The sequence below is a fragment of the Monodelphis domestica genome, chromosome 7 (genome assembly GCF_027887165.1).
Source record: "Monodelphis domestica isolate mMonDom1 chromosome 7, mMonDom1.pri, whole genome shotgun sequence".
NCBI classification, from domain to species: Eukaryota; Metazoa; Chordata; class Mammalia; order Didelphimorphia; family Didelphidae; genus Monodelphis; species Monodelphis domestica.
Genome location: NC_077233.1, coordinates 137,150,454 through 137,175,683, shown reverse-complemented (window position 1 = coordinate 137,175,683; position 25,230 = coordinate 137,150,454). Strand labels below are relative to the sequence as shown.

The 25,230-nt window shown below is 42.3% G+C and overlaps 2 protein-coding genes across 5 annotated transcripts in view; one reads left to right on the top strand and one right to left on the bottom strand.

The window, feature by feature from the left end:
• LOC103103546 (hexosaminidase D-like) overlaps window positions 1–1,137 on the bottom strand; it is a 47,980-nt gene extending 46,843 nt beyond the window's left edge. For both annotated transcript variants that reach the window (XM_056805587.1, XM_056805586.1), the window contains exon 1: window positions 958–1,137. The gene's annotated coding sequence lies outside the window, so the exon portion shown is untranslated. The remainder of the gene's footprint in view (window positions 1–957) is intronic.
• Window positions 562–24,794, top strand: MLST8 (MTOR associated protein, LST8 homolog). Of its 3 annotated transcripts, XM_056805588.1 has the most exons (10): window positions 772–857; window positions 15,802–15,887; window positions 17,322–17,593; window positions 18,622–18,673; window positions 19,290–19,452; window positions 19,908–19,983; window positions 20,601–20,753; window positions 21,398–21,522; window positions 23,843–24,006; window positions 24,322–24,794. In XM_056805588.1, exons 3-10 carry the CDS (start codon window positions 17,465–17,467, stop codon window positions 24,438–24,440), a joined length of 981 nt encoding a protein of 326 aa, XP_056661566.1. In that variant the 5' UTR covers window positions 772–857; window positions 15,802–15,887; window positions 17,322–17,464; the 3' UTR covers window positions 24,441–24,794. The 3 variants fall into 3 exon arrangements, with proteins under 3 accessions (XP_007499459.1, XP_056661566.1, XP_056661567.1); XM_007499397.3 differs by lacking the exon at window positions 15,802–15,887 and having other exon boundaries at window positions 562–857; XM_056805589.1 differs by lacking the exons at window positions 772–857; window positions 15,802–15,887; window positions 18,622–18,673 and adding an exon at window positions 18,227–18,300 and having other exon boundaries at window positions 17,480–17,593.
• Window positions 24,795–25,230: the final 436 nt, after the last annotated feature.

The window sequence follows — 25,230 nt, the reverse complement described above, 5'->3', positions numbered from 1 at the left end:
GGTACTTAGTGGGCATTTAATAAGTGCTCCTTAAATAAATGAGTCGGTTAGCAGGAAGAGAATTAGAAAGAGGAGAAGATGGTGAAGGCACTATGATGGGAATCAAGGGTACACGAACGGGCAAGTATAATGCCTGGTCTTTGGCTGGGATGGGGGCGGGGGGGAAGGGCTGCTGTGGGAGGAGGGACAGAAGAGGTCTGAATCTGACATGGTGCGGGAGTGGTAAAATCAATTAGGAAGAAGCAAAAGCATCGCCTTGCTTAAAGGAGAACCCAGTTGAGAGGAGATAACACAAATTTGTAGTGAATGTGGTCAGACCGTCCAAGGTCACATGCTAGTAAGTAGCAGGGCAGGGGAAAACCCAGGTCTTCGGTCTCAGAATCCCTAAGGATGCTCATTTTTCGTGGAACGATGCCGGGATGGGCGTGGGGGGAGGTCCTCCCTCAAGTGGGAGGAAAACCAAGAGCAAGCAGCTCCACGAACCCCGGGTGGCTAGTCAGGAAAGGGAGGGTCAGCTCAGTCAAATATAACAGAAAGGTCGAGAAGGTCGAGGACTGAGAAAAAGAAAATAGATTGGGTGAGAGGGGCTGGATGATTGCCCGCCCCAGCAATATGCAAATGAATGCAGTGGGTAAAGCCCCCCCAGGGGCCCCTTTCTAAAAGGGCCGATGTGCCCCTTTCCGCTGCCGAACTATGGTTTCATCCAGCTTCCCTACCCCTCCTTTCCCATGGTTTCGCCCAAGAGCTAAAAGAATACTATCGATGATTCTATGCTCAGGTTCGCTACTCCATCGATTCGCTCTGACTCTCCCAGCCGTCCTGAGCCCCGGTGGAGTGGGGATCCCTGGTTGATTGAGGTATGGTGTCTGGGTCCCTGCGGCAGGGGGCTCGGGAGGCAGGCTGAGAAGCGTAGGGGCAAGGGGGGAAGTTTTGGGGAGCCAACGCGACTCCACGAACCTGGGCCGGTGCATGGACTAACGTGGCTCTCGACCCTAAAAACCTCCGCCCCACCGGCTCGACTGCAAATTCAGTTGAGCATGCGCCATGACGGCGGCGGCGGCGGCGGCGGTGGCGGCTGCAGCCGCTTGGTCGGGCGGCCGCTCCTTTCCTCGACTTCCCCGTCCTCTCCTTGGTACTGTGCGCCTGCGCTTCGCGTTCCTGCGCCACTCCCTGGCCTGGCAGGAGATGGTTGCCCCCTTGTGGCCCGAATGTGTGCTGCAGGGATGGGAGCCAGGGCCCCTCCCACCTCCTTGAGCTCCGGGGTGGTTTAAACGGGGACAGACATCCTCTTCCTTCTTTAAAAGAGATCAGACCTTCTGGATGCTGGGCTTAGGAATGGCCTGGTTCATCCAACAAAGATTTATGCATGTAAACACTTGTTATAATTGGTCTCCCTTTAGAAAAATAAAATCTCCGTATTGCAAGTCTGCTGAAGGCAGAGCCTGAGCAAAATTTTCTGTAGGTACTGGCACAGTCCCTTTTGCACATTGTAGGCGCTTAATGCATAGTTGTTAGAATGAATATTTGCAATCACAGCACTCAACATAATGTGTTGCACACAGTAGGTATTTAATACTGTTTGTGGCACTGTTGAACTAAGTACCTATTTTGTGTAATGCCATCATCAACGACCTGTGTTAGGGAGCACAGAGCACATGAGCAGAAAGGCTTAGTAATGTATGGGAACTGTTTTTCATCTCATGTCTAGCCTGTGTAAGTGCACTCCTCATCAGAGGGCATTAAAGATTCTGAGACGTGCAGATGAAGAGGGAGCATATTACAAGAGTAGAGATGAAATAGCATTTTGAAGGAATAGCTAGTAGTCTAACATGATTGAAGCAGAATATATATATGCAAAAGAATGTTCTGGACCGGGCTGGAGTCAGGTCAGAATCTAATTCCGATTCAATATTGAAACAAAATGAGACAATCAGCTGATATTAAGCACCTACTATGTGCTAATCAAAGTGCTGTGGAGAAAAGGAAAAAAAGACTCAGATCATTCAACAATTGGCAGTTGATAGAAAGTTGGATCTAGAGTAAAGAAGATCTGAGTTCAAATATAGTCTCTGAAATTTACTGACTTTATGACTGCACAAGTCACTTGACTTCTGGCTTCCTCAATTTACTCATTCCTGTAAAATGAAGATACTGGCACTTATCTCTCAGGTTTGTTGTGAGATTCAACTGAGATAATATTTGTAAAAAGCACTTATCACTGTGCCTGGCACATAGTTGGTGTCTGTTCCTTTTCTTTTCCATAGCTGGAGCATATTCAATAAAATTATTCAACTGAGGACATTTCTAGTTGATTCCACTGAGTAATGCTCTCACCTGAGTTGTCATCAATTTTTACTAGCCAGGTATCAGAGAATACTTCAAGTTCCTCCTAGTTATTTTGTACTTAGGCAATTAGGATATCAGGTCAGCATGGTCTCAACATTTTTTTTAATAATTTGACCAAAATTTCATATTTAGTTAAATCTCATGCATAAGCATGATACATTTCCTCATCGTGTTTAATAGATTTTGTTAGTTTAAAAAAAATCAAGCAGTCTTGTACAGAACAGTGAAATGCCAAGAATAAAGGACACTGTAGGATATATGCACAAACACACATACATACATATATTTATTAAAGGTCTTCCTTTCTTTGGCTTTATCAACTATAACTTTAGGTCACTAAAGACAGATTACTAAATTCTTTACTTCTCTAAAGTCCTTATTGCTATTACTTCTGAATTTCATCAATAATGTCATCTGTAAAGTTTCCCTGAATAATGATTTCATCCTCCCCTGTAACTGAAGGTACCTCAAGGAAAGTTTCTGAGCAAAAAAACTTTATACTTCTTTAAGGTCAATTTCAGAATTACAAGGCTGCATGCCCTCATTAGGTATTTCTTTGCTCAGGAATTCTGGCTATCTTAACCATTTTTGATACTGTTCTTTGTTTTATTTGACTCTTTCCACCTGTCTTTTCCTATTTTCTTTTCTTTCTCTTTTCCTGTCTCACAGGGAAATTTTGTAAACTCATTTGGAAAATTCTTCTCTAACAACCAGCAACAGCAATATGTATTTACTGTGCTCTGCTAAAAATTAACAGACTCCATAGTAAAGGAACTGAAATGGGTAATCTGTGCTAACTTGGTATTCTTCTCTGGGTTCCTTTAGACTTTGTGGCAGTGAACTCCTCCACCTACTGAATACACACTGAAAACACTCAGTTCCCCCTCCTATCCTAAGCACTGCGGCCCCCTTCCCCATAATATTTTTTTTTAACCCTTAGCTTCCGTCTTAGAATCAATACTGAGTATTAGTTCCAAAACAAGAGGAATGGTAAGGGCTAGGCAGTAGGGCGTAAGTGACTTGCCAAGGATCCCATAGTTAGGAAGTATCAGTGGCCAGATTTAAATCCAAAATCTTTTATCTGTAGGCCTGGTTCTCAATCCACCAAGCACTTAGCTGTCCCCCTTAATATCTTTTTTTAAAAAAACACAATTACATGTAATAACAAATTTCCACAGAAGTTTTCCTATGTTATATGATAGAACTTATTTTCCTCCCTCTCTTCCCTTCCCTGTCCTGATGCTTGCAGATGATTCGATCAAGGTTATACATGTATTATCATGTAAAATATTTTTCTGCCTCAAGATCTTTTTAAGGAAAAACTTGTGTAACTTGCATGGATACAAGGGTTACTCCTTGTACTTACTACTACAAGGAGTGATCATATAAAAGTAACTTGAAGTCAGATAATAGAGAGCCTGAAAAGCTAGTTTCTATTTTATCCTAAAGACAATAGCAAATTGGTAAAAGTAGGACAACCCATATTATAGATTTGAACCTAGAACCTCCAGTCTTTAAGCCTAACTCTCAATACACTGAACTGCCTGTACCCACATTATAGAGAACAGAGCTAGCTCAACATCCTCGTCTTACAGTTAATTAAGTATGTAAAGTCTCTTCCTCTCATTTTCCATCCTTGCTTCTGTGGATGTTGAGTATGTATGTTCTGCACCTAAATAAAGCATGGGAATGTTTCCAGGTTCTCTAAGGCCATAAAGACCTGTGTTTTCCCCATCCTTAAAAAAACCTTCATTTGATTTTTCCTCCACTTCTTTACTTCCCTATTCACTTGTCAACCACTTGTCTATGTAGCATTTGATATAGTCAGCCACCTACTCCTCTGGATGCGTTTTCCTTTTGGTTTGATGACACTTGTTTTTTTCTCCTCTTACCTGCCTGATTGCCCCTTCTCAATTTTCTTCACTGGATCATCCTATGACCCTCACTCTATATAAGCAGAACTCCTCAGTGCTATATGCTGGGTCCTCTTCCTATCTCTATATTCTCAATATTGGTGATCTTATGTATTCAGTTGTCATCTCAAAACATCATTCATTTCCAAATTTAGATATCTAGCTCTAATCTCTCCTCTTAACTTGTCTTTCATTACCAATTGTCCGTAGACCATCTCCATCTCAAATTCAGCTGACACTGTTTATATTCTTTACTCCTTTATAGGTATCACAAGCACCTTTCCCAATAGAAGGATTTGTTTGTTTTGAGCCTTCCATACTTTCATGGCAGGTCATCTTGAACTGGGATTCATCCTTAGGTGGGGAATCCATTTCATCCTGCTTCACCACAACAGCCTGAGAAAAGCACCAACACCTCAGCCTTCTGAAGCTTCTAAACACCACACCTTCCCTAAGTTCTCTTGAGCCATCATCTTTCCAGTCACATAGGTTCAAAAAGGGTGGAGGCATGTTTGATTCTTCTCAACCACCACAGCTGATCAGTCGCCAAGTCTTGTCAGTTTAACTTCCCTATCATTTCATATTCATCTCTTTACTTCCGCTCACATGACCACTACCCTAGAGTTAAGGCTCTCATCACCGCTTACCTATTGACTTTAAGGCAATATATAAACTTCTCAGACTGGCCTTTCCAGCACTTTTCAATCCAGCTCTAACCACGCCTTAAGTACATAACTCTCATTCACATAATTTGAGCCAAACTAGACTAGTTTAAGCCAAGTGGGGGACTAACCTGTGAGTATGCCATTCCATCTCTTATCTCCATGTCTTTGCAAAGGTCACTTCCTAGTGCCTGGAATACATTCTTTCCTCCACCCTGCTTATCATGATTGTTCAAGATTTAGCTTAGTTGCCACCCCCTCCATGAAGCTTTCTTATATTCTTCCAGTTGTTAGTGTGCTCTTCTAACTTCTCAAATTTACATATTTTTATTTACTCCTTAATCATTTTCTAGAATATAAACCTCTTGGGGGCAGAGTCTAGCTCATATCTTTTCATTACTAGTACCTAGCACAGGGCTTTATTTTCAGTAAGCACTTTATTTATATGTACATGCCAAGTTGGCCACTGCATGACAGATTTATTTCATGATTTCTCACCGCCTCCCATTTTCCATCCTTCCTTCTGGGGGTGTTGAAGTATGATTTTTAAGTGTCCAAAACAAAACAATGAACAGTGGACAATAATGCTGATATTTAGATATTAGTCACTCTTCTTATCTGTGGACAGGCTGCCATTGGCAGAGATTAGTTGATTCTCAATCAGATTTTGCCCTTTCACTAAGAGTTGCAGTGTACTGATCAATCTTAGATTATGAGTTTACAGGGCAGAAAGCCACCTTATGGGTATTTCAAGTAGCTTTCCCAGTAAGGAGGAAGTGTTTACACTAAGCCATCCACATTTTCACAATAAGTCACTTGGTTGTGTATAGATTAATCTGAGAAAAGCAACAGGACCTTAGACTTCTAGAGCATCATGTACCCAACCAGAGCCACAGACACTAGGTCAGACAGGAATTAAGTACCTTGTCCACAAGCAGATTCTCTTCTGGATGTTCATCCCCTATTCTCTTGGAGTGAGGCAAAGGAACTGGCATCAAGTGTGAGTTCACCTGGAGATTCAAGGTATTGACGGATCCAGAGCCTAATGTTCAGCCTGATCTCTGTTTTTTTCCCCCCTCAACCTTTGTTGAGTTCCACCCTGGAAGCACAAGGGTGGAAGTGCTGCCTAGTTGTTACTTCTTCCATCCTTTATCTAGCACATTTCCATCTCTTCCACTCCAAACCTCTGACTGCTAGACAAAATTCCCTCTCCTAGTTCCATCCCATTCATCCCAACCCTTCCCCTTCCTGCTCCTTATCCTCTTCCATTCTTCACTTGTATTGTGCTCTCTAGAACCCCTGGTCTGTCACTAATAAAGTTCCCTTCATCCTAGACCTTTCCTCCCACATACTTTCCAACATCCTGTACTCCCAGGATTCTGGCTACATCCAGAGGATATCAGATCTTTGACTACCTCTCCATCTCTAAGAGCTTCTTTCATGTATCCTAACAGAATGAGACCCAGGGAAGTATGGTCATACTTCTTGGTCCCAAGTATTACTTCTAGACCTTCCCACCACTTCCATTACTTGGCAAACTTTCCTCCTTTAAGGTTAGCTTACTCCATCTATTGCACTTTGTCCAAATCCTTGCTGCATGTATTTTCTAATCTCCAGCTAATTCATTGCCTCCTTTCTTAAGAAATCCAATAACTTATTTGTCATTTTCCTTTCCATTCCCACTCTTTCCCTCATACTTCAATAAATATGTTTATATCTCATCAAACACATTGGTCTTCTTCAACTCATGTGACTTACATATTTACTTCTGCCATGCACTAGAGTAGACATTCTTCTAGTCTTACCTTGACCCATGAATTGCTATTTCCATGATCCTGAACACTTATATTCCTTTCTCTGATAATAATTTTCAATTATGTCATCTCTCTTTTGCCTCATTCCTCCTAAATATGTTCTTTGTCTTCACAGGGACCTCTGAGCCTCTTTACCTCTCCCCATTCATCCAGTCCATCACTGATGCTTTCCCTCACTTTTCTGTCTTTTAAAATCTTGCCTGTATAGTTAGCCAGATCAACTCTATACTCTTATTTACATTTGAATCCTTGGCCCTCTTGTCCTGTTGCCATTGGGTTATCCCCACCATTCTGTGTTACTGTTACTCAACTTGCTGCTAAATGCCACTTGAGGAAATTGTACAACCACAGATTGGTGTAACCTCATTTCCACTGCTGCATAGAAGTCCTTCTACTCTTGGCTGACTGATGCCAGATTTCATTTCCCACTGAGACTGTTCCAGACGTTTTCTTTTCACCTTAAGCTCTGTATGCCACCCTTTTCTCTGTCCTTTTCAAGAGGGAACTTCAGCTCCTATTTTACAGGAAAATTTGATGCAGTCTTCTGGACTTCTTTATTAGTTAATCAGCAAACTTTTATTAAATACCAAGCTAGGGGATAGAGGTACAAACCCAAAATGAAAGTCATTGCCCTTGAACTCAAGGAGTTCACATTTGACTGGATCTAACAACATGTACACATATAGGTGGATTAAAAATATGTACAAAATAAAACCAAGGTAATTTCCTGGGAAGAAGCTCTACCAGGGGCATAGAGCAGTCTGGGATAAGCTTTATGTTATAGGAGATGCTTGATTAAGCTTTAGAAAGTAGCTAGGGATTCAAAGAGGTGGAGATGAGAAGGGTATATGAAGGTATGAAGGTACAAATGGGAGAGGTGGGCTGTCTTGTGTGAGGAATTGCAAGTAGCAGCAGAGTGAATACATGATGAGGAGTCATGTAATAAATCTGGAAAGGGAAGCCAGACCCCTATTGTGAAGGTGTATTTGATTCTAGAGGCAATAAGAAACCACATTAGTTTCTTCCCTGAGATATACCACCAAGCCTCTTTATTGTTTCCTCCCATTTTCTCCTTTCATTCTTTCATTCAAGCTCTCAGGAAGAAGGGGCCCTTAACTTTGTAAAGGCTAGTTCTTCTATTATATCTAACTCTCCTTGTCTCTTCTGAGAATTTACCCCTTCTCATACCTCTCCTCACCCCTTTTCTTTTTTTTTAAATTTATATTTATATGTGTGTGTATACATATATATATATATAAATTTTTTAGTCTAATACATGTAATAACAAATTTCCACACAAGTTTTCCCAAATTATATGATTGGACATATCTCCCTCCCTCCCTTTTCTTCCCCCTCCTGGTTATGGCAGGCAATTCACATTTCCATATTGTTCGTTTTTATAAGTGAGTAATTGTCTGAAACCTAAACCCCCAAACATAAACCCAAATAAACAGTTGAAAAATTGTATGCTTTCATCTGCATTCTGACTCAAACAGTTCTCTCTCTGGAGCTGGATAACATTCTTTGTCCTGGATCATTGTATTACTGATAATATCTAAGTCTATCACAGTTAATCTTTCCACAATATTGCTGCTACTATATACAGTGTTCTCCTGGTTCTGTTTATTTCTCTCTGCATCAGTCCATGAAGGTCTTTCCAGCTCTTTTTGAAATCATTTTGTTCATCATTCCTTACAGCACAATATTCCATCACCATTATATACTACAATTTGTTCTGCCACTCCCCAATTGATGGATGTTCCTTCAATTTCCAATTCTTTGCTGCCACAAAAAAGGAGCTATAAATATTTTTTGTACAAACAGGTCCTTCCCCCTGCCCCTTTTTTTAGCTCTGTGACTTAGTTCTTTTCCTAAATCCCTTCTTTCTCATCACCAGCCTTTCTTAAATAATGGTTTCTCTTTTGCTTCTCACAAACATACTTGTTTTCTCTTTCTTAAAAGCTTCACTAGATGCTGCCACCCCCTCAAGTTTTTATGTTGTATCTTCTCCTTCTAAATTCAAACTTCTACAAACAGACATTCACACTTATTTCCTCAGTTCTACTCTTTTTCTCAACCCTTTGCCATCTGACTTCACCACCAACCTTTTATTGAAACTCTTCTTTCCAGGGTTATTCACGATCCCTTAACTGTCCAATCTGATAACTTTCAGTATTCATTCTTTTTGATCTTCATTTTTTGACATAGTTAGCCACCCCCTCCCTTTCTACTCTCTTCACTTCCATAACACAGGAATCAATAACCTCATTCAGTCTGATACTGAATTCCTTGAGAAGAGAGGGAGAAGGCTAGTAGGTATACTTGTTCTTTTCTTGATTTGTATAACTGATTCTCCTCACACCTGCTAAACTAATCAGGTTCCTGTTCTAGATCCCTCAATTTAACAAGCATTTATTAAGCTTCTTGTAATACATTTTCCTATTCCCAAGAATAGATGTCATTTAGTTCTTGGTCCTTTGCTTTCTCTATACTTGCCCTTCTGCTCAACATATTCAGCCATTGGCTCCTCACAGATGACTTCTCAGTCTAGATTTTTAGTCCTTATATCTCTTTTGAACTCTATTCCAGTTGCCTGCTGTCCACTTGCATCTGGATGTCCTACTAACATCTCAAAACTAAGTGCTTAAAACAGAATTTATCTTCTTTCTCCTAATTGCACTCTTTTTATAAAACATAATTATTCTTTTTTAAAAATCTATTGCTACCTTTTATTTCTATTATGATCTTTATTTCTGAATACATCTTTTCCCAATACCCTAACCCAGGAAGCAATCCTTTGTAACAAAAAAAAAATCAATTCACTATCAAATCAATGAAGTCAAGTCTGTGCTCCTGTTGCCCAGTCTATGCAAAGAAGGAAAAAAACTCCTTTTTCTCCTCTCTTCTTCACTTAGCCAAGTTATTATAATTACCCAGAATTCTGTTTCATTGGATTCATTTGCTTTTAAATAAATATTAATTAATATATTTTGGTTTTGCATTGCCTACATCTCCTCATATTTCACTCCCCTCTCTCTGATCTATAGAGGTATACAGCATAATAAAGAATAAAAAGAGGGTAAAAAAAAAACTTAAGCAAAATTAACAAGCACATTTGAAACAGTCTGGTGTTATTTGTAGTGTTCTACATCCATAATCCCCTGCCTTTGCAAAGAAGGGTAAGAGGCTCTTTCCCATATCTCTTTGGGGCCAAGCTTGATTATTATAATTTCACAGCATTCAATTTCAGTTGTTTTGTTGTTCTTTATATATAGTTATTGCAGTTATTATCTATGTTATTTTCCTAGTTCTTCTTTGTTCACTTTACATCAGTTTATATAAGTCTTCCCATACGATGCTCTAAATATTTTAGCATATTTAGATCTTTCCTCCTTGGGATATGTACTCAGCAGTAGGATCTCTGGCTCAAAGAATAGGCATGTCTTATTCACATCCTTAGAATAATTCCAAATTCCTTTCCAGGATGATTGGAACGATTTATAGCTCTTTCACCAATGTATTAGTGTTCCTGACTTCCCACAGCTCCTCCAGTATTGACTCTTGTCTTTGGTCATCTTTGCCAGTTTGCTGGTTGTGAGATGAAACCTCAGAGTTTTTTGGATTTGTATTTTTCCTAGTGATTTGGAGTAATCTTTCATGTGATTATTAATAGTTTGCAATTCTTTTGAGAATTGTTTATGTTTTTTGACCACTTACTTATTAGGAAGTGGTTCTTAACATTACATTTGTGTTTGTTCTCTGTATATCTTAGATGTCAGATTCTTATGAGAAATATTTGATGCAAAGTTTTTTACCTAATTGATAGCTTCCTTTCTTATCCTAGATGCATTGATTTTGTTTATGCAAAAGCTTTTTAATTTTAGGTAATCAAAATTTTATTTTTTGTGATTATCTCTAATCCTTATTTGATTAAGAACTCTCCCCATAGGATATGATTGGGGATGTAGACTTTAAACGATCACCCTGGTGCAAATATCAATAATATGGAAGTAGGTCTTGATCATGTAAAACACAATGGAATTGTGTGTTGGCTTTGGGGGGGGGGGAGGAACATGAATCATGTAACCATGGGAAAATATTCTTAATTAATTAAATAAAATTTTGTGATTAAAAAAAAGAATTCTCCCCATAGTCATTATTATGAAAGATTCATTCAAGTTATATATCCATTTGAGCATTATTGTGGTTTGTGAGGTAAACCTAATTTCTGCCAAACTACCTTCCATTTTTCTTAACAGTTCTTGTCAATTAGAAAGTTATTTCACCAAATAGTAATAGTAATCATAACTAGCATTTATACAATATTGTAAAATTTATATAGTACTTCACATAAATTATCTCATATGATCCTCATAACAACCTTTTGAGGTAGGTGCTGTTGTTATCATCCACATTTTCAAATGAGATAACTGTTAAATTATCTACACAGAGTAAATAAAGGAAGGATTCACACTTAGATCTTCTGGACTCCAGGACCAATGCTGTGGCTACCTATACCACCCAGCAGCCTAAATTTACATTCTTGTAGTCATCAAACACTGAGTTATTGAGTTTATTTCCACTTCTTCTTTAGCAAATTAACTTTTGTATCTTTTAACCACTTCCAAATGGTTTTGATGATTATTTCCTAATTTGATTTCCAGGATTGCTATTCCATCTTCTTTCCTAATTTTGATATTATTTTCCTGGAAACCCTGGATCTTTTACTCCTCCAAATTAATCTTGTCATTATTTTGCCTAACTCTATAAAGTATTCCCTTGGTAGTGTGGTGTAACACTAAGTATGTAAGTTCATTTAGATAGCATATAAATTTTATCACTTTGGCTCCACTGTCTGCATTAAATATCCCTTCCAACTATTTAAGTGGGTTTTTTTTTTTAAGAGTGTAATGTCATTGTTTACATAAATCTTGAGTATGCTTCCCTTTTTCTCATAAGGGCATCTCTACCCCTGGAACCTCCTGGGTTTGTAACCTCACAGTCATCTTTGCCTTCTTCCTCTTCCTCATACTACATATCTAAGCAGTTGCCAAATCCTGAGAGGTGCTGTCTTGCAGTGGAAAGCACCCTGTCTCAAAAAGGAGAGGACCTGTATTCAAATCTCATCTAAGTTGTATATTATTGTCTCTTTGATCTTGAACAAATCACTTAGCCACCAGAAGGGGCTTTTGAGGTCTCTTTAATTCTAAAGCTGTGATCCTGTGATCCTATGATTAATTTTAACTCCAGGACTTCTCTTGTGTCCATCTTCCTTTCTCCACAATGCTGCCTGGGCCATTTTAATATGTTCCTAATTGTTCTTCCTGATTCTAACCTCTTCATTTCCATTCCATCTTCCACAGAGCTGCCAAAGCAATCTGACCATGTCACTCCCCTGCTCAAAAATATCCAAGGAACTGTTTCCTTGAGAATAGGATGCAAATTCCTCTTGGTGAAAACCCTCCATAATCTGAGTAGCCAATCTTTCCAGTCTTATTTCATATTACTGCTCTTCCTGTACATCCCAGCCAAACAGAACTGCTAGATGTTTCTTCTTTCTCCATGTTTTTGTAATAGTTGAATGAAATCCTTCCTCATTCCTGCCTTTCAGAATTCTTATCTTTCTTTTTTTTTTTTTAGGTAAACAGGATTAAGTGATTTGCTCAGACTCACACAGCTAGTAAGTGGCTGAGGCTAAATTTGAACTTGGGTCTTCCTGACTCCAAACCCAGCACTCTAACCACCTGCTCCAGTCTTTATTTTTCTTCAAGGTTCTCCTTAGACACTACTTCCTCTTCAAGGTCTTCCCTCATTCTCCTAGATGTAGGTACTTTCTCCATCATATTTCTTAGTATTTATGTTATCTGTATTGTTGTTGAATCTACTCTCTCTCTCTTTCTCTTTCTCTCTCTCTTCCCCCCCCAATAAAATGTAAGCTTACTAAGGGCAGGAACCTTTTGTTTTTTGGTTTGATTTTTGTCTTTATATTCCTAGTACCTAGCAGAAGAACTTACACATAGTAGGCACTTAATAAATATTAATGTTTATTGAATATGATGAACATTTTCCCCTAATGACTCACCAAGACTGTCTATGATACCTAGAATGATTATAGTCTGCCTCAGTGGAAGAGTACGCACACAAATGAAATCACAACCCTTGGATGTAATCAGGACTTTCCAAATCGCTGTGTTTGGTGTTGGGGGACAAAGATAAAGGAGACCTATCCCTGGCAGGGAACTAGGAGCTCAAATAATTGATATTTTCTGGGGTTAGAACCACATGCCATCTGGGTGCATCTCACCCTTCACAGCAGCAGCAATAGGAACCAAGAGGGGGCTTCTAGAGGTTCCTTCACGTAATGAACTTTGACTGAGTGTCTGCTCTTTGTAGTGTGCTAGGACCTGAGGATTTGAGTGTGTGCTAGTGTGCTAGGATTTGAGAAATAACAAAATGTAAGTAAGCCACCATCCAGTGGAAGGATGAGACACAAAGATAGCTATAATATGGTGCATTCAAGAATTATGACACAAAATGCAGTATGAGTTCTGAGAAGGAAAGCTGTTACTGATCAGAGGGATCATGGGATATATTATTTGAATTGTACATTAAAGGATGGACAAGAAGAAAAAGGGGAGAGTAATACAAGCATAGGGAACAGTTTGTACAAATGCAAAAAGGTAAAGAAATTCAAGTCATGTACAAGGGGTAGGAAGAAGTTCATTTTGACTGGATTGCAGAATGTTTGAGAAGAGTAATATAAGGCTGAAGAGGTCAGATGGTACTACATTATAAAGAGTTTTGAATGCCAAGCTAAAAAGTTTTAAACTTAATTTTGTAGGAAGGTCTCATATCCAAGATATACAAGGAACTCATTCATATTTTTAAGATCAAGTGTCTTTCCCTACTAGATAAATTGTCAAATGGGAATGGGAAGGGGCAGTTAGGTAGTATAGTGGATAGAGTGCCAGGCCTGGAGTCCTGAGGTCCTGAGTTCAGATCTGGCCTCAGACACCTCCTAGTGTTTGACTCTGGGCAAGTCACTTAAATCCAAATGCCTAACCCTTGCTGCTCTTCTGTCTTAGAATTGATATGAAATATGAATGTTTTCAGTTTTCAGAGGAAGAAATCTAAGCTATCAACAACAATGTGTAAAACTCCAAGTTATTGATAATTAGAGATATGCAAATTAAATCTATCTGAGGTTCTATCCCCTATCTCCTACTCACTTCCGATTGGAAAAGAGGAAAATGGAGTTCTTAGAGGAGCTAGGGGGAAACAGGCACATTAATGCACTGTTGGTAGAGCTGTAAACGGATCTAATTCTTGGAACTGTTCTCCAAAAGTCTAAACTGTGCATACCCATTGACATAGTAATAAATAACATGCCTAGGCCTATATCCCAAAGAAATCAAAGAAAGAAGAAAAGGGCTCATATGTACAAAAATAATTATAGTTCTTTCTGTGAAGAATAGTATAACAGATGTCCAGCGACTGTTATAAAAAAGAATTTTCCTTAGTGGGTTTGGGCTCGAGAAGGAGCAAGGAGTCTGAGAAAATGGGTGATAAATAAAGACACACAGACAAGTCAATTTTAGTATGGGATGGCGTGAATCCCTGATGACATTCTCCTTAGAAAAATAATTAAAGGAAAATGTGAGAAATAATAGAACATGTGGAAGCAAGAGTTCCTAGATAGAAAAGAGGAAAAGAGTATCAAGTGTGAGAATGGAAAATCCAAGAGAAGGATCAGCGGACACTTCCCATATTTATTTCAGTGTGGATTGGGAGGTGCTCAATGAATACGTAACAAAGCGTAGTTAATTCACATTGGCTGGGATGGCAATGACAACACCTTCTGGGCATGTTGACTTCAACCCCATGCTCTTGTAAATGAATTTGACTCCATGCCAAATGTTAATGAGATTTCCCTGAACAAAGGCAGCATGGCTAGGTCAAGAGTCCGCCCACAAATATCAGAGTTTAACCATGTGTCTGATGACACAATATCCATATATCATTTATATTTCTTAGATGTGAATATGCTTGGAATGCTACAAATAGGAAACTAAGGGGATGTCCCTCAATGGGAGAACAGCTATACAAATGATAATATGTGAATATAATAGAATATTCTTGGGGCAAAAGAAATGACAAAAAGGGATGGCATCAGAGAAACCTGGGAAGACTTATATGAACTGATGCAGAGGAAAAGGAGCAGAACCAAGAGAATAAGTTAGATAAAAATTATATAATGAAGAAAATAACTTTAAAAGACTTAGAAAATAACCAATCACAGTTCCAGGTTACCAATGTTGAAACTTGTGATTCACCTCTGACAGACCTGATGTTCTCAGCAGAATGAGACCTACATTTTTGAACATGGCCAGTGAAAGACTTTTTTGTTTTAAGCTATATATATTTGTTAACTGGAGGGTTTTTTTTTCTTTTTTTCTTTTCAAATTGAGGGGGGGTTGCTGGAGAGAGGGAAGTTCCCAAAAAAGGGGGTCATTGAAACATTTTTTTAACTACCTAGAAGAAAGAAGCACTGGTGTGTCAAGTGACCCTTACATGGCTACCAGATCACCCCCTCCTGAGGATTTGCCATGTTGTCCTTGGCAATGAGTATTGTTCCATTATACACTGAACTTGTTAAGACTGCCAGAAATATTTTCAATAAAGGATTTAGTTTGGGATTGGTGAAACTAGATGTGAAAACAAAGTCTTTCAGTGGAGCGGAATTCTTATTATCTAATTCATCAGACATACAGACAGTGTAAAGTTAACAGGAATTTGAAAAGCAAATATAAATGATGTGAGTATGGTCTCATCTTCACAGAAAAATGGAACGCTGATAAATACTTAGAACTAAAATCTCCATAACAGAGTAGATTTGCCAGGGTTTGAGGTTGACATCTGATACTACCTTCTCAGCAAACACAAAGAAATAAAAGCAGTTACATAGAGTTTGCTTACAAACAGCAATGTAAAAACCTTGGCTGCAACACTAATTTTGTTTTAGGTGGACCAGCAAATTTTAGGTCAGTTGTTTTTTATTTTTTTAAGCTGATTGAAAGTACCAAATCAGAGCTGACAAGGAATAACTCTGCAGTGGATTACATACAGGACTAAACCTTCAGCTCCACACTCATGTAAGTGATAGACAGAATTTGGAGGTTCCGTTTGTCAAAATGTGTTAGATGATCTTGATACTTCTTCAAACCTAGCTTGGACAGCATGTCCCTCTTGTACTCATTTTGGCATTGCAGCTAATATCCGATGGATCCTACTGTGCCTATTTCGCTGAAAGCCAACATTTCTAGTTTAATTGAAGTTGGTTATATTCATGGATGTTGAGACCTTGTATTTGTTTACTCTGGTGAAAAGATCATTTAATGCTAAATGCCTCAGGCTGGGGATCACTTTAGATCATGAACCTTAGTACAACTGAAGAAACCTGTGGAGGGAAGATAGCAGAAGGTTTGACTGTAATATATATTTGCAGTGTTGCCTATAGGCTTTTTCCACCCCCAGGATGGATGATTTAAATAAAGAATGATCTGAGTAAAGCTATAATTTATTTTATTTTAATTGTTAAACCCTTATCTTCCATCTTTGAGTCAATACTATGTATTGGTTTCAAGGCATAAGAGTGGTAAGAGCTAGGCAATGGGGGTTAAGTGACTGACCCAGGATACACAGCTAGAAAGTATCTGAGGCCAGATTTAAAAGCAGGACCTCCTGTCTCTAGGCCTGACTCAATCCACAGAGCCACTTAGCTGCTCCCAAGAACTGTATTTTAAATGTTAGACAATTACTTGTTGGTTATCTATCTGGTTACCAATGTAATAATGCAGTTACCTATACATCATTTAAATATATATAATGGCTATTAAATGCACTGTCTGCCAACAATGAAAAGACCTTCATGAATACTGAAAAAAAATACACAAAAATGAACAAGGAAAGACAGAAGGAATTACAAACAAGTGGGACAGCTTTAAATGTTACATCTTGTATTTATCATATATCATAAAAGCAGACTACATAATAGAAATTCAGTTTCATGTTTCTGTATACTATAGTGTATACATTATATGTGTTCTACTATATATGGAAATATTCCTTTTATTTTGTTTATTAAGTTCAGAATTTTACAAAATGAAAATGAAAAACTTTAGTAGACACTGACTATTTTTTACATGATAAATGATGTAATTTTTGTGTAAAAAAGATGATCATGGCAGTTTCCAATGGATTAGAGAGAGGAGAGAATGGATGTGGGGAAAGCCAATTGCAGTATTCCAGGTGGGTACTAATGAAGGCCTGTGCAGGCAAGGAACACAGATATCACAGGAGTGAAATTGATGGAATGTCTTAACTGCCTGGATATGAAGGATAAAAGCGCAGGCAGTGTGGATGGTCATCACTGAGCTTATGAACATGAGAGAGAGCTTGGAGTGGGAGGAGATGGATCCACCTGGGTGTGAACACGTCTCATCGATGGTGTTTGAGTTTACAAAGTGTTTTCCTCACAACTTCCCTGTGAGGTAGTGATTATGATCATTATTCTCTCCATCTTACAGATGAGGAAATCAAGGCTTCAGTGGGTGGATTGATTCACCTTCCAGCGTATTTAGTCATTTGCAGTGTGAACCGTCTCTCTTCAGCTCCAGCGCTCTCTCCTAGGGGTGGTCCCCTGCAAGCGTCTCCTTTAAAGGATCCAATCATGAACACCTCCCAGGGCACTGTGGGCAGCGACCCTGTCATCCTCGCCACCGCCGGCTATGACCACACCGTACGCTTCTGGCAGGCACACAGTGGGATATGTACCCGCACGGTGCAGCACCAAGACTCGGTATCCTTTGGAGGAGGGCGCCCTTCTGGGTTAGGGGTCCTGGCCTGTGGAGCTCGAATTCTGGACCACATCAGGCCATGTGGCATAGGGATGTTGCCATTCCTACCTCAGGGAGAGCTTGCTGCAAGACAGGGTATGATGGAGGCAGCTCCGTGTTGACTTGGAGGCAAGCAGACCTAAAAGCAAGGCTTCCTTAGACACTTGTGAGCTGTGTGACTCTAGGCAAGTCGCTTAACTTCTCTATGACTACAAAATGAGAGAGTTGTCTCACTGACATCTAAGGTGCCTTTCAGCTCTAAATCTATGACCCTCTAAGTCCCTCTGGGTGGAGGGCTTAAGGAATCATGCAACCCAACCCTCTCCTTTACCAAGGAGGAAACTGAGGCCCAGTGAGGGGAGCTAACTTGTCTAAGGTCCCACATCAAGTGTGCAGCAGAAGCCATGCCAGAAGTGCATTATTCTCAATCAGTGCCAGGCACCGGGCTAAGCCCTGACTCCTTCCAGTGTTCTTTCTACTCTTCTCCATTGCCTCTTGCATATTTAGGGACTGGAGAGATGGGTGCAGCCTCTAGTAATTGAAGGAAGGCTTGCGGCAGGAAGTGGGGCTTGAGCTGGACCTTGACAGAATTAAAGAGACTAAGGAAAGAGGAAGGTGGGAACAGCATGGATAAAGATGTGAAGAGAGCAGGAGGAAAGTAATTGGAGAGGTAGGTAAATCTTCAAGGTAGCCTTGAATGCAGGCAGAGCAGTTTGACCTTTTAGGGCCATAAGAACCTCTGTAGTCTAAGCCCCCACCCTGTCTTGTGGGTGTTTTTGTACATGTTTGTCCTTTATGCTCTGTCTACCCACCTTTCCCAGACCTGAGGGATATACCCTGAGGCTTCTGCTAGAGGCAAGAGCTGCCAGCTGTTTGTCTTGTCACCGGCTGGCTTTCTGCTTTGCTTTATGAGCAGTCTGAGTACCAGAGACATTTTGTGATAGCATCTTTTGTTCTGTCTGTCTTCAATGACCTTAACCTAACTGCATAGCAGGTGAATGCCCTGGAGATCACCCCAGACAGAAGCATGATTGCTGCTGCAGGTACCCATGCTTGGGCCGGATGGGATGAGGAAGCAAGTTAGACTGGCACCAAGCTAGACCTGTGCCCTCCTGGCTTCCCACAAGAACTCTGACAGGCCCCACAAACCCTAATGCAATCAGCCTAAAAATTCATTTCAGTCATCATGTTGGTGCAGTCCAGGGGCTATGGGCAGCCCCTTCCTGGGTTTAGGGAGGTAGGCATTTTGAAGATTGGCTACAGGTTCCACTACTGAGGTGGACAAGAAAGGCGGTATCAGAGAGGGAACAGCCACCTCCCAGGCCCTGTCCTTGCCACCCAGCTGGTCACGCAGTAGGCACAGCCAAACCATGTTTCATGCTGATTCCTGTTGAGGCATAGATGCCATGGGACAGTGAGGGAAGATCCCCATGGGAATCGGGGACCCAGCATAAAGCCTTGGAGCTTTTCCAGGGCTCTCTCTCGTTCTTTCCTCTAATCTGGCCCAGGGTATGAGGAGAGACATGTTGGTGTGTGCCTTCTGTCCCGTCTTTGGGGACTTGTTACTGGCTTTCTCTCGTCTCTCACCAGGGCTCTTACCATTTGTCTTGGAAGGCCAGCGTAAGAGATCACTAGTAAGGTTGCACTTGTGTCCCTCAGGTTACCAGCACATCCGGATGTATGATCTCAATTCCAATAACCCCAACCCTGTCATCAACTACGATGGAGTGAGCAAGAACATCACTTCCGTGGGCTTCCATGAGGACGGCCGCTGGATGTACACAGGAGGAGAGGACAGCATGGCCAGGATCTGGGACCTCAGGTACCAATGACAGTGGGTAATGGGGGACTAGAGAAGTTTGGGTATCGTTTGGGGAATAAGGATGCGAGAATGATTTAAGCCACTCTGGGGAAATGAGATGAGGAGGGAGCCCAGCTCGGCCCTTGGCTTGGGAATCAGAGACGCAAGCTATGCAGACTTTTACTGTGTTTCAAACAGTATTGTTCAGGGCCCATCTGATTAGGTCCCATAACCTGAAGTGAGAATACCCGTTCCCCCATACAGTGGCAGACCTAGAACTTCTGCTTAGTAGGGGGCTACCATACTCCTGGAATTCAGTTCCCCAATGACAGGCCTTCTGGGACTGGTGATGGCCCCTAGAGGCCTGGGTTTTCTGGCAACTCAGGGTAAGCGGTCAGGGTGACTCTCAGCTCCAAGATAAGCAGGTGCATTGGCACTGTGCCATGCACCAATAGTGAGTTTGTGCTTGATGCCAGGTCACGGAATCTCCAGTGCCAGCGAATTTTCCAAGTGAATGCGCCCATTAACTGTGTGTGTCTGCACCCAAACCAGGTAACCTGCTTTCCTATCTGCCTGCTTCCTGCCCATATCCCAGCCAGGAACCTCCCTCTGTCCATGACAGCCACCACAAGTGAGCTTTTTCCTGGGCCTGGCATGCAATAGGCTGGTCTCTAGAGGTGTTTCCCCTTGGAAATGGGTTGTGTGGGGATATGTGGGTCTGAGTCTTTCCTAGGCAGAAGGAGGTGGCAAAGTGGAGCTTTTCTGAATAGGCAGGTGGGTGAGTTCCTCTGTACCTACTTCTTGGGATCAAATTGTTAAAGAAAACAGTTGAACAGGAGTGACTGGGACAGAATAGAGTCTTGAGAGTCATGTGGAACAGATCTGCTGCCCCTCCCTTTTCAGTGACTCCCAGCTCTTGATTCACACTTTCCTTTGGGGAGATTAGTAAGTGAAAGAGTAAAAGGTGGGTGAGACACAGGGTAAGATCCAAGAGCAATAAACCTCTGGAGTGAGTCATGGCAACATGATAGGGTCAGAAAGCTTTGCACAAAACAGTTAAAGCAGCACCAAAAGTCGAGCTAAAACTCTAGCCCTTCCCCTTCGGTTTGGGTGTGGGGGATCAGAAGTCATTTGGGAGGCTTCAGAGAGTGATCACACCATCCATGCAGGCTGAACTGATTGTTGGTGACCAGAGCGGTGCTATCCACATCTGGGACCTGAAAACTGACCACAATGAGCAGCTGATTCCAGAACCAGAAGTCTCTGTGAATTCAGTTCACATCGACCCTGATGCCAGTTACATGGCAGCCGTCAACAGTACAGTAAGAACTATTTGGATTTTTCCCTACTTGAGGACGTATCGCTGCCCTGCCTCCTGTTTGCATAGCTCCTCTGAGGGCCCAGTCCTGTAGCCAGCTGTGCCGGGGGAAGACAAGAAAAGGAGACTGGAGACATCTCCAGATCCCTGCCAATCCCTTCCTGCCAACCACTCTACAGTAGAACTCAGGGAGCTCTCTCCTAGCCCTGCCCCACCTCAGTCTGGGGTCTCCTAGAGAGCCTTACCGAACGGTTTCTCATAGTGTATTTGTATGTTTGGAACTCTTATCCTGTCCAAACTCTGCCCAAGTCAGAACAGCTCCCCATCCTTCCTAGGCCAAGCCAGCACCCCCATCCTTTTTACTCGGACCTCTCTGCCTGCCTCCTCGTGGCTTGCCTCCTAATGGTGAACCATCCTGCCCTCCTTGTGAGCACATCTTTTGAAGGGACTGTGTCAGCTTCAAGGTTCAGAGCTTCCTCTTCAGGACCACAAAGCTTTGGACCGAGGCAGTACTGGCCTTTCTGTGCGCCCCATGCACATGTTGATGTCATGGAGGGGCTGACCTAGAACAGGACTAAGACCTAGAAAGTTCACGGAGGAAAGTTACTTCAGCATTTCCCCTCAATTTCTCTCCCTTTGATTTTATAGGGAAACTGTTATGTCTGGAACTTGACCGGGGGCATTGGGGAAGAAGTGACTCAGCTGATTCCCAAAACCAAAATCCCAGCTCACACAAGATATGCCCTGCAGTGTCGGTTCAGTCCTGACTCCACGTGAGTACTGAGGAGGACCCCTGGCTGAGGGAATTGAACTAAAGCTCAGTCAACAAGGCCTCTGGGGGGACAAGATGCAGAAGAGTAACCCACAGGATAGCACGAGTCAGGTGGCATGGTGGCCTACTAAGTCACTAGGCCCAGGGACCGTTTTCATTTATTAAGCTCCTACATTCCCTGGAGCTCAAGTCAACACGCACATTAATAAGGACAGGGCAAGGCAGGATATGCCAACGGCCACCAGGAGAGTGCTCTGAGATGACTTCCAGTTGGAACAGTCAGCGAAGAGGTCCTGTGGCAGAACATATGGTACAGATGGAAAGAACATTGAAACTAGAATCAGGAGAATTGGGTTAAGATCCTGGCTTAGGCACTGATTAGCTGTGTGACCTTGGGCAGATGACTGAACTTCCCTAAGACCCCAAAGTCAGCTCAAGTGTGATGCGGCGCACAGACAACTCTCCGCCCACCTCCTATTTTTATGGCACTTTTGAGATTAGTAAATAGCATTTACTAAAGTGTTCTAGCCTGGCCGTCATTCCAGGCTGTTTAGAATTTCATAACTTTGAGCTAATCCCTTTTAGCTCAAAATCCTATAATCCTATGAATGGTGTCAAACCTGCTGGGACATCTGTTGTGGCAAGTCACAGGATTGTCTTTCATAGTTTTATCAGTGTCTTGGATGAAGTTATAGATGGCTTGTTCAGGGAGGAGTAGCTTACAGGTGGAATAACAGAATCAGGATCTCCAAGGGTCATGATGGACAGAATCAAAGATGGATGAAAAGGTAATGAGGATAAACATATTCTCGATCGGCCACACAAATGCAGGCTGGGTAGGTAGTTCATAGGGACTGTAAGCTCACTGTGATGTGAGGCGGCAGTGATAGAAATGGAGTGTCCTGAAGGAGGGAAATCAGAGCCCTACTGAATTCTGCCCTGACAAGGCCAAGTCTGAGGTATCGTGTCCAGGATGGGCCACCATATTTGAAGAGATACTGACAAGCCAGAATGTGTCTGGAGGAGGATTACCAGAACAAAGTCAGAATCCTGCCTCTTAGGAAGAAGGGATGTGTAGCCTAAAGAAGAAAACCAGGAGGAGATATAATTGTTGTCTTTGACTGTCTGAAGGGCAGTTGTGTGGAAGATGAGTTAAATTTCTTTTGTGTGGCTCCAGGGGAGAGGATAAGAACTAATTCATGGAAGGTTTGGGGGGAGAGATTTGAGCTTATCCTAAGAAATGGCTCTCCAAAACTCGATACCTGCGTTGACATATAGTTAGTTCCTTATCACTAGAGGTGTTCAAGCAGAAACTAGACAACCAGAGATTTTCTAGAGATGTGTGCATCGGGCAGAGGGTTGTACTACATGACCTACAAAGTCTGAATTTATATGCTACGAAATAATTCCATGAATGTCCACCCTTTTCCTCTCCCAGCAGAACACCTGGATGAATTATCTCTAGGGAATGGGAGGTGGAGCACAAAGTATAGGCAGACTGTCAGCCCTAAAGCCTGGTTTGGCCTTCCATGAACCTTAGGCAAGTTATTTAAATTCTTTAAGCCAGTTACATCATCTGTAAAATGTGACTTTTAGTACTTATACTTACCTGCTGCACAAGGTTGTGAAAAAAAGCACTTTGAAACCATGAAACACTATAAAGAAACATCAGTTCTTTCTTTCTTTTTTAAATACTGTTTATCAGTGCCAAGGCAAAAGAACAGTAAAGGCAAGGCAATGGGGGTTAAGTGACTTGCCCAGGGTCACACAGCTGGACCGTGTCTGAGGTCACATTTGAACCTGAGACCTCTCGTTTCCAGGCCTCGTGCTCTATCCAATGTGCACTAACTACTCCTACATCAGTAATTCCTGAAGAGAAACATGGATTTATGCATTGTGTGGGTGAAGTACTTTCAGGCTGAGCAGTCTCCTGGATTTCAGAGATGCCTTGAAATCCTGTCTCAGGGAAAGGAATGGCCCATTGGTCCTCTTTCTCAGGTCTTTCCCTTCTCAGCTATTTCATACCCCCTGTGTCGTTTAGGACAAAGATGTCAAGCAAGCAGCCTGAGAGCCCCATACTCCCAAATGCCAAACCATTAAAATGTCATTGGGAAACAGCTAACAAAATAAATATGCCATTTTCTAAGTCATTCTGTGGCCTGTTTCAATTTGAGTTTGACACCAGGGCTTTCAGCCTGGTGTGTTGTCTAGCAGTGAGTCCTGTGGGGTGTGAGCCTGGGTGTTTAGTCAGCCATAGGGAAGACCTAGTGGTTTGGGATGAGTCCACTGGCAGAACCCTTAGGAGCTCTCACCTCCCCCAGGCTCCTGGCCACCTGCTCAGCGGACCAAACGTGCAAAATCTGGAGGACCTCAAATTTCTCTTTGATGACAGAGCTCAGCATCAAGAGCAACAATCCCGGTGAGACTTCGAGAGGCTGGATGTGGGACTGCGCCTTTTCTGGAGACTCTCAGTACATTGTAACAGGTGAGCCTCCGAGGCCCAGGGGTTTGGACCCAGGCCCTGCAGACATAAAACCAGACAGAGCCCAGCTTTCCGAGTCCGCCACAGGGACACCCTGAGTTGAGGCTGTGGGATCCCAGAGCAAGGGCATCAGAGTCCTAGGAGAGGGGCGCGTGGGTTTGGGAGGCAGCCCCCGTTAGAGGGACCCTGAGGACCAGACCTGGCCATTGCGGGGGACGAGGGGAGGGACGTGTCAGAGCATATATCCTAGTTCCCTCTGGGAAGAACCTCCTTCTGGCCTGAGCCCCCCATGATGGACCCTTTTCCTCCTTTTTCCAGCCTCCTCTGATAATTTAGCACGGCTGTGGTGTGTGGACACAGGAGAAATCAAGAGAGAGTATGGTGGACACCAGAAGGCTGTAGTCTGCCTGGCATTCAATGACAGTGTCCTGGGCTAGCCTGAAAGCGTCCTCTCTGCTCTTGGACCTTCAGGGAACAGGAGCTGCTCAAGACTGCAGTGCTAGTCAAAGAAAGATGGCTTTTCTGAACATGGAAAATCTCGGCTTCAGCTCACAGAGGAGTACTGGCCCTGCCCCCTTCCTGGTCTGAGGGCCCTGGACGAGGGTTCACAGGAGTGGAACCAGGGAGAGCAGGACTGAACCTCCCACTGGCTACTTCTGGGGCAGCTTTGTGCTGTCTGGCTCTCCTGGGGGCTTCCCTTGTGGTCAGGACATTCCCTTTCTATGCATATGTGTACAGATATATTTCTTGGGACAGAGAAAGTTGGACATTAAAAAGCCAGTTTCATCTGGTGTCTGTGCATACAGCCTCATCAGCTTCAAGAGTGAAAGCAGGAGGCAGCTGGGTGGCTCAGTGGATGGAGAGCCAGGCCCAGAGATGGGAGGTCCTGAGTTCAAACCTTGCCTCAGACACTTCCCGGCTGCATGACCCTGGGCAAGTCACTTGACCCCCAATGCCTAGCCCTTACCACTCTTCTGCCTTGGAGCCAATATTCAGTATTGGCTAAGAGGGAAGGTGAGGGTGTAAAAAAAAGGGAAAGCAGTTCTCTTCAGGCCTCACTCCTCAGCCTCATCTATAAACCTAACCTAACTCTTAGTCTTCCCATAGAGTGAGTTCGGTCTGGAAGGACTAAATCCAGGGAGTGTCCAGGCCAGCTGAACTGTTAGAAAATGGAAAGAGAGTGGCATTGGGCCTTGGAGACTTGAGACAACAGGTACAGAGCACAGA